General features: G+C 50.2%; 1 protein-coding gene across 1 annotated transcript; it reads right to left on the bottom strand.

The window, feature by feature from the left end:
- Positions 1-1,212: 1,212 nt before the first annotated feature.
- LOC122655108 lies at positions 1,213-1,815 on the bottom strand. Its single transcript, XM_043849343.1, has one exon. The coding sequence runs from the start codon at positions 1,813-1,815 to the stop codon at positions 1,213-1,215; it is 603 nt and encodes a 200-aa protein (XP_043705278.1).
- Between the last annotated feature and the right edge of the window lie 7,462 nt (positions 1,816-9,277).

Raw genomic sequence — 9,277 nt, 5'->3', positions numbered from 1 at the left:
GTCCTAACGTAAGTCTTCTGGGATGCATTATCCTTCCCTTTGACTCTACTTTTCCTGACTTTTTCCTTCTCCTTTTGCCAGGACTTTGATTTTGATTCAATTTTGGCCGAGTGCCTTACTCCCCTAGGGGAGTCGCTGCTCGTTGGCACTCCGGCCCCACCCCCTTCGGCTGTTGAGGATGCCAAACGCGCCTTTGTTGAATTCGTAGAGCAACATCTTTCCGCCGGCGGCGGCCAGGATCCTGACTATTTTCTTGCACTTAATCAACCTCTTCAGACCCTGGCGGCTTGCACCATTCTCTCAGACTCAACGAAGTCGTGGATAGGCAAAGCTTCCACTGTGATCCCAAACCTGACCGCCAACGCGCCACAGGCTTTGAAAATAGTCCGTGACTTAGAAACAACCATTACTGAGGGAGACGGCCGGTGCGCCACATGGGAGCAGACCAAGGCGAAGCTCAAAGAATTGAGCGCTACCAATAAGCACTTTTGAGATGAAATCATTGCCCTAGGCTCCGACATTGCCCATCTGGAGGGCGAGCTGTCGGCTGCCTGTTAGGCTAAGGAGGAAAAGGAAGCGCAAGCGGGTCCTCACTTTAAAGAATTCAAAGCCCTAGTGAAATTTGCAGAGAGTCTGAAGACTTTCGCCGTAGAGACCCTTGTCCTGAAGATCGAACGAGCTGCCCAGCTGGCCATGGCCAACCAAGAAGTGGCCAACCTGGAATCGTAATGGAGTGATTTGTGGGGGTCTTTCCTCAAAGAGGACTTTCTTTAGGCTTGTGTGCCTGGTTAAATCTAGGGTGAATGTCCCCTAGTCCTGAACATCTCAGTTGTTGCAACTTTTTAACTTTTCTGTCTTTTGGGCTGACCATCTTGGTCAGCTTCCTTTTTATTCTGATTGGCCTGACCGCTTGGCCGGCCTTTACAACCCTTGTTGATCATATTACCCCAAATCCCACATAGTGGGGTAGAACTTTTTTAGAAACTTGCCATTGATGGGCTTCAAGTGAATGTCTCCTTCTACTTCTTTCAGCCTGGAGGCTCCCCCTTTCAATACTTGATGAACTATCAACAGGGCCTCCCAAGTGGGGGACCATTTACCATAGACGGGATCCTTAGTCCCTATTGGGAGGACAGCCTTTAGGATCATCTCGCCCTCTTGAAAACTTTTGGGTACCACCCTTTGGTTATAAAAGGCTGCCACCCTTGCCTTTTAGGCCAGAATCCGGTCTAAGGCCATGAATCGTTCTTCGTCCAGGTCCTCTAGCTCGGTTAACATGGCATTGCTGTAAGTAGCGAGAGTCATCCCCTGCTGGTATGCCACCCTTGCAGACCTGATACTTATCTCCATGGGGGGAACTGGGTCATGCCCATAGGAAAGGGCGAACGACGTGGTCCCCGTACTGGTCGGTTGTGACGTCCTAAACGCCCACAAGACTTCGGACAACAACTCAGCCCATCTCCTTGGGTTCTCATCCACTACCTTTGCCAAGCAGTTTTTCAACACCTTATTGCTTGCCTCTGCTTGAATGTTTTCCTGGGTATAGTAGGGCGTAGAATGGGTTATGGTGATCCCGTAATCCGCAACAAACTTAAGGACCTGGTCGCCAGTGAAAACGGACCCATTATTACACGTGATGGTCTCGGGTAACCCAAACCGATGGACTATCTGGGTCTTCAAGAACCTGATAACCTCGGTCTGGGATACTGACTTCATGGGGACTGCCTCCGCCCATTTGGTAAAGTAGTCTGTCGCTACTATTATGAAGCAATGCCCTCTCGTGGCTGGGGGCGTTACCTTGCCCATCAAGTTCATTGCCCAACCCCTAAATGGCCACGGTTTGACTATTGGACTAAGTCCCACGGCCGGGGCGTGTTGTATTGGGCCATGCCGTTGGCAAGCCTAGCACCCTTTAGCATACTTTATGCAGTCTGCCAAGATGGTTGGCCAATGGTAACCATGCCTTCTGATCAGCCATCACATTTTGGAACCGGCTTGATGTGATCCATAGATCCCCTCATGCACCTCTGCCATGACCACCATTAACTCATTGAGGCTGACACACTTCAGCAACAGGTCGTCCTTTCCCTTTTTGAACAGTTCTTCTCCTACCAAGACGTAATTGAGCGCCCTGTACTTAGTTCTCCTATCCATGCTGGGGTGTGGATTCTTCAGGTATTGGACTATCGGGGTTCGCCAATCTGGTTGTGTGTCTTCCACCTGGTTCACCTCCACCTGATCCATGTCCAGCACTGACGAAGCCAATTGCTTTTGTACGATAATGGTTCGCTCCAAGTAGTCCTCCGTGGGGCGCAGACCTGATGGTATCTGTGCCAGGACATTGGCGGTCCGATTTTCATCCCGAGGGACATACCTTATGGCCGCATCGTCGATCTTAGCCATCAGGTTGGTTACCAGCAGATGGTGGCGTACCAAGTGCTCGCTTCCACATCGGTACTCCCTTGCCACTTGCTTAACTACCAGTTGGGAATCTCCTGTCACCTGTATCGTCCTGGCCTTCATAGCCAGGAGGACCCTTAGTCCTATAATTAGAGCCTCGTATTCGGCCTGGTTGTTTGAACATGCGAACCCCAGATGGACTGCTAACTGGGTCTCAACCCCTAGAGGGATCAGATTGCCACTCTTGCCCCGGCCGACTGGCTGGTTTTTGACCTGTCAAAGGCCAAGAACTAGGGGGTGATGCCAACGTGTGTGACGTCTTTTGCCTCCTCTTCTTCCCCTTTCGCTCCCTGCAACCCTCATTGGTGGGTGGTCTGCAAGGAAGTCAGCCAGCACTTGGCCCTTTACTGCCTTTTGGGGCACATACTGGAGGGCAAATTCTACCAATGCCAATGCCCATTTCCCGACTCGTCCTCTCGAAATTGGGCGCGTAAGCATGTATTTAATAACGTCGGTCTGGCATATGACTTCGACCATAGTTGGTAGGAGATAGTATCGTAATTTTGAGCAAGACCAGAACAGTGCTAGGCACAACTTTTCTATTGACGTGTAGCGTTACTCGGTCTCAGTTAAGGCCCGGCTGAGGTAAAACACGGCCTGTTCGATCTTGGCCTCATTATCCTAGGCCAACAGGCTAGCCACCGTGGAATCTGTAGCTGCGATGTATAGCTTTAGCGGCACTCCTGCTCGTGGTGGGGCCAACACCGGGGGCTTTACCAAGGAGTCCTTGATTGCATCAAATGCCCCATGATGCTCGTCCGACCACCGAAAATCTTCTCCTGGCTTCAGCTTGAGTAAGGGTGAAAACACCCTGGTTCATCCTGCTGAATTAGATATAAAACGGCAGAGGAAGTTTACTTGCCCTAGGAACCTCTTTAACTCCCTCTTGTTTGTTGGAGGCCTGGCCTCTCGGATGGCCTTAGTTTTGTTTCTGTCCACTTCTATTCCTTTCCTGTGGATGAGGAAACCCAGGAAATTTCCAGTCGCCACTTCAAACGCACACTTGAGTGGGTTCATCTTCAGGCCGTGAGACCTCATCCTTTCAAACGTCTTCCACAAATGAACCAAATGTTCTCCCTCGGCCTCGAATTTTATCACTACACCATCAAAGTACACCTCAGTAAACTTGCCAATCATGTCGTGGAAGATAGCATTCAAGGCCCTCTGGTACGTTGCCCCAGCGTTTTTTAGGCTGAATGGCATTACAACCCATTCATAGGCTCCCAACGCTTCAGGACATCGGAAGGCTATTTTTGGTACTTCCTCCTCAGCTATGAAGATTTGATTGTAGCCCACGTGTCCATCCATGAAGGACATTATCTGGCTCCTGGACGAAGAGTCCACCAGCATGTCCGCTATGGGCATTGGGTATTCGTCCTTCGAGGGTTGCCTTGTTAAGGTCCCGAAAGTCAATACATACTCGCAGTTTACCATTTTTCTTAACTACAGGGACTATGTTGGATAACCAGTCGACATAGCGGGCAGGCCGTATGAATCCGGCCTTGAGTAACCGTTCGACCTCATCTTTCACCTTTAGGACGACGTCGGGCGCCATGCGCCTGGGCAGTTGCTTTACCGGCCTAAAATTATCTTTAATGGGCAACCTATGTTCGACCAGTTTTTGGTCTAGGCCTGGCATCTCAGAATAGTCCCAAGCAAAGCAATCTTTATATTCTTTCAAAAGGGCTACAAGTTTCATCTGGAATACAGGGCTAAGTAAACTACTAACAAAGATAGGACGTCTGTCGTCCTGTTCTCCTAGGTTAACCTCCGTTAATGGGTCCTGTACTTTGGCCAATGTTTCCTCCAACTTTGGCGACGCGGGCTGCAGATCTTCCATTCTGATTTCTGTCTTGAGCTCCTTTCGTTTCTTGACCGTCACTTCAGCCATGAAGCCTTCTTCAGCAGACATCCTCCTTTTCAGGCCTGAGACGAACAACCTCTGAAGGATGCTTGCTACTGTTTCACTGGTTGTCTTAATCATGATGACCGATGATAAGGAACCGCCCGTCCTGTGCTGACGACGATTCTAACAGCTCCGACGCTACCCTCGCCTGAAGGGTTGGTTGCATCACGGTTGCTGTTGTGACCAAAGAAGTTGGTCTCCCGTAGTCATCTTCCCCTGCAAACTTGAGCGGTCCAATGCCTCTTCCATAAAGGATGGCGTCGGCATGGCTAGCTTCTACCACGAATGGCCTGCTATCTGCTGTCACTACCCTGATATCACCTTCATTGTGCCAGAAGATGAGGATCTGGTGTAGGGACGATGGTACGCACACGTTGGCATGTATCCAGTCTCGTCCAAGGAGGGCGTTGTAATGGGCTGATGTATCCATGACAAAGAACGTCGTCATGGAGGTACATTCCCCGACCTTCAATTCTATGGGCAATACGGCCTTTGGCTTTGTAGCGGCCCCCAGGAAATTTATCACGGATACTTCAGCAGGAATAAGGTCCAATTTGTCCTTTTCTAAATTCTTCATCATTCAGGCTGGGAGGATGTTCACAGCTGCCCCATTATGGATCAACACCCTAGAAACAGGCTTGCCCTCCATATGTGTATGGACGTACAAAGGTTTCAAGTGCTCGTACATCTCCTTCGATGGTCTGCCTAGGACGTCTGGCACTCGCCCCCTAGCAATTGGGGTATGAACCGTTCATTCGGTTTCTCTAGTGATTATCGTTTGAACATTTTCTGGCAGCTGATCTTCTCTGTCTGGGACTATTTTGATGTCCATTACTCTGGATGTTATCTCCTCCAGGACGTCTCCCTCCAGCTGACTTGCCTCTCCAAGTTGATACTCGAATATCCGAGGGAGGATATACACCATGGAGACCTGAACTTGTGTTTCTACCGAGCCAAACATCATACTCACAAACTCAGCAAAGTCCGTTTCTTCCTCGGGTATACTTCCTTGTGTGGCAGAATGCCTGTCCCCCAATTGTTCCACTTGTGCGGCCTCCACGGCTGGTTGGCCATCATTTCGATTTGGGGAGTTGCTTACCAAGACCTCGAAGTCGCTCTCCTCTGTCTTGTAGCCTGACACTTTGGACTCCAGGGCCTGTCCTTTGCCCCTAGGATCTTGTTCACCACAACTAAGAATGGTGACTGAAGGCCATTCTATAACTGCCTCCCCATTTTCCTGTCCTGCCCCTGCTCGAATTCTTCTTAGGGCGGCCTCCTTTCGTTGCCACCTCCTTCTTTGGGTCCTTGTTATTTCCATCACCCTTGGTTCAGCCGAGAATTTTGGGTGTCTAATGACCGTCCAATCGTCCATCTGATAGGCTTGGGAAGGACAGTCCTTCGCCTTTCTCCTAGCCTTGACTGGCTTTTAACGAAGCCCGGATCTCCAGAATTATAAGTCAAGCGACGCTTCACGGGCGTCCTACCTAAACGGTCTCTGACCGAAGGCTGTGATGTTGCCTGCCATTCGGTAGTCCATATTGTGCGAGGCCAACTTTCAACTCTTTTCCCTGTAAGCCTCTGTTGGAGAGGGGTAGTATACAGCACGGGTGCTGGTCTGTCCCTCCCGAGACTCTGGTCTTCGATCAGCCGCCTGTAGTGGGTGCATACCCCCCATTAAAATGTGTGGGATTCTTTGGGTGGTGAGGCCCCAGGGCCGCTGCTATACTCCTTGAACGTGTTGAATGGCTTTAGTCAGGTATTGCTCTCTCGATAGCCTTCATCCTGGAGTCCCCTTGGTGACCTATCCTGCCTAGTGCGTTTATGGGTAGCCCGAGACGTACTAGCGGTCGGCCTGTTTCCCTTTGCCACAATTGTCGTCTTACTTGGTGAAGTGGGTGCAAAGACGGTCTGGGTTCTGGGGCTGCTCTTCTAAACCCTGCTTCTGCGCTGTCCCGATTCTATGCCTACAGGTCTAATGGGGCTGACTGTGTTTGCTGCTTCCGCCCTGGCCATCTTTGACAAGTTTGCACTGATCATGTTGACTGGGAAGGGGGTTTTCATCGATGGTCATCACTCCTTTCTCCCTTTCAGGAAATTTGATTCGTCCTTCAGTAATGGCTTTTTTCAAGGCATTACGCAACACAACACAGTTAATAGTCATGTGAGTCCGAGTATTATGCCACTTGCAATACTTCTGGCCTTTCACATCTGCCTCTGCTGGGATCTGATGCCCTGGCGGCAGTTTGATCTGCTTATCTTTCAACAGTTGGTCGAAGATAAGCTTGGCCTTTGATATATCAAAGCAGTATTTGACTCCAGCGTCGAAAGTCCACTGGGGAGTTGACTTGGGCTGTTCAGCCTGTCGGTCGCTCATGGCCTATTTGGCTAAGGCCTTGCAAACGTAAGGCTTTCCCTCAGTTATTTCAGTCGCATTGACCTCATAATCGAGGAAGCTGACCATTTTGGATTCGCCCACCCCTAAGAGCGGGTAACTGCCTGCTGTGGCCTCTTTGTAATAGGTTCCCAGAGAAGATGCCTTCTTTTGGTCTTCTTCTTTTAAGAGGACCTCATAAGGAGCCGCTTGTACTACCAACTGCCCAAGATCTACGAATTTCTGGCCTGCGAAACATTTTCTTAGTTTTAGGTTTAGTCCGCCCAAGGCCATCTTTACGTACTCACCCTCGTGGAGGAGGGTGGGGCACTTGTATTTGGCCAGTTTGAACCAATTAACAAATTTGTTGACGGTTTCTCTTGGCTCTTGGCACATGCGGGCCAGATCACGAATAGTAGTCTCAGGCTCAGTTCTCTAGAACTGGGTATGGAACAGTTCCTCCATTTCCTACCAATTCTACACCGAATTGGCTGGTAAGTGGAAATACCAAATAAAGGCGGTGCCTGTCAATGAATTAGGGAATAGTCTGAGTTTTATGGCGTCATTCGCCCCCAAGTTTCCGCATTGAATGGTAAAGCGGGCGATGTGCTCAATAGTAAACATGTTGTTCTCCCCTGAGAACTTTGTAAACTCCATTATCTTCCCATTTCTTCCCAGATCAATATTGTCCAGATACTCTGGATAAGGTTTTCGATAGACCGGCCTAGCCACCGACCGATAGGCTGGGTCTATTCTGCTTTGAATTAGGTGCGTCAATTCCTCATAGTCGAGTATCGACCTATTCCCAACGGCCGCCTCGGGATTCATGGCCTGGTTAGGGGTGCCACCGCTGCCCATGGGCCTGTGGTAGGCCACGTTGGGGTGTTTCCTGCCCTACGGTGGTCAAGGTCTCCTGTCGTGGCCTGGTTTCGATATCCTCCTATGGGGATGGCATTCGCCCCTGTGGCCACATGGGAAGGCCGTGTATTTGCCCCCATCTGACTAGCGTCAGTTCTAAAACCGTGCTGCATCGTCGTAACCCCAAATGAGGCCGCGATGGGTGCTGGCAGCTGCATGTAGACCAATCCGGCCTGCGTCCCGTTCGCCCCTGTTACGTTGGCAAACGTAAAAGTGGGGCTGTTGTTGGTTTTAGGGCCGGTATGGAACAAAGGGTTGTCGTACGCCACAGGCTGGTCTCTAGGGATGGGAGCCTGGCTGGAGCTTCCAGTGTAGGCATACTGCTGCCTACGGTCGATCTGGCCTGTGTCTGGTTCTGGCGTAATGGTTTGAGATGCTGTCACCTCAGGTGGTACAAATCCCAAGGGCTGGACCAATCCTTGAGGAACGGGCTGCCTCTGGGTCATCAAGACCATAATGAGCTAGTCTAGACACGAATCTTGACCAGCGATGAAGCGATCAAAGCGGGCCTACTGGTTTTCAGCGACCTGATTCTGAGTTTGAATAAGGTTGCGGATATCTTCAGCGACCGGCCTAATGGCGGTCATCAGGTGTCTCATATCCACGGTCATGGGCTCCAAGGCGTCATGCATAGCGGAGGCAAACTGATGCGACAGTTCACTACTGCTGCCTGTTTCTTGGGAGTCAGAGCCCACGGTCTCCTAGCCGTCTCGAGCGGCCAAGGGGTTAACCATCTCATCAGTTATCTCTCTTCTAATCTGATTCCTGTCTGCTTTCTTCTTGGGTCCCATTGCAAACCTAAGCCTATGAGGGTCCCACCGGGCGTGCCAAAATGTGTTGGTGGAAAATCCAACACCTACAGGATGATGTGAACAGTAATAAATGTAGGGCGTGCCAGAACCTTTGACGCAGGTTCAAACGGATTGGGGCTAGCGGCCTTTCTGACTACCAACCAGGGACGTTGAATTCCCTCGTGCGTGAGTTATCTCCAAGGACTTTTGGGTTAGACTATATGGCGATAGACCCAAAAAGAATGCTTGTAAAGATCCAATTGAGAAAGACGACTGAATTAGAATAAATTACTAAATTAAATAATGAGGAATACACTAACCACCTTAAGCCAGATCAAAACTCCACCAAGGCAGAATTTCCCAATGATTGGCTCAACGAGACAACAAGTACACTCCTCTAAGGACTGAAAAAAACTAGACTGAAAGCAAAGTAGAGCGACAAAAGTAAAGATAAATGCCAGGGGTGTTGAATGTGTTGTGTCGTTCTTCGTCTGCAACTGCTGCCCTTTATAGTGTCCCCCCTGGCAGGTTCCCTGTTGGACTCCAACTCTTCTCTCCCATCTCCACGCGGTAAAAGATGTTGCTTCTTTCCTGGGCCCCACCATTTTGAAAGAGACGTGGCTCACCCCTCTCTTCCCTAACGTTGAGGACCTCCTCCCTCGTGGGTGAGATTCCCTCCTACGGTTGGATGGGGTCCGTCTTCCTCTCCAAGCTCTGCTGACGTGGCTCCTCTCCCAAAGGCCCTTGGCCGATGCTACTGCCATGGGGCCCAATCCAAAAATTACCCCTAACAGTACTCTATAGGTGTTTGATGTAGTGGACCACCTTTGC

Source organism: Telopea speciosissima, chromosome 3, assembly GCF_018873765.1.
Source record: "Telopea speciosissima isolate NSW1024214 ecotype Mountain lineage chromosome 3, Tspe_v1, whole genome shotgun sequence".
Lineage (NCBI taxonomy): Eukaryota > Viridiplantae > Streptophyta > Magnoliopsida > Proteales > Proteaceae > Telopea > Telopea speciosissima.
The sequence above is the reverse complement of the archived record's forward strand: the minus strand, read 5'-3'. Positions and strand labels throughout refer to the sequence as shown.

Bases quoted from the DNA above. Each gene is read 5' to 3' on its own strand.
- LOC122655108 (XM_043849343.1), bottom strand. From the start codon at position 1,815: ATGAACTTGATGGGCAAGGTAACGCCCCCAGCCACGAGAGGGCATTGC.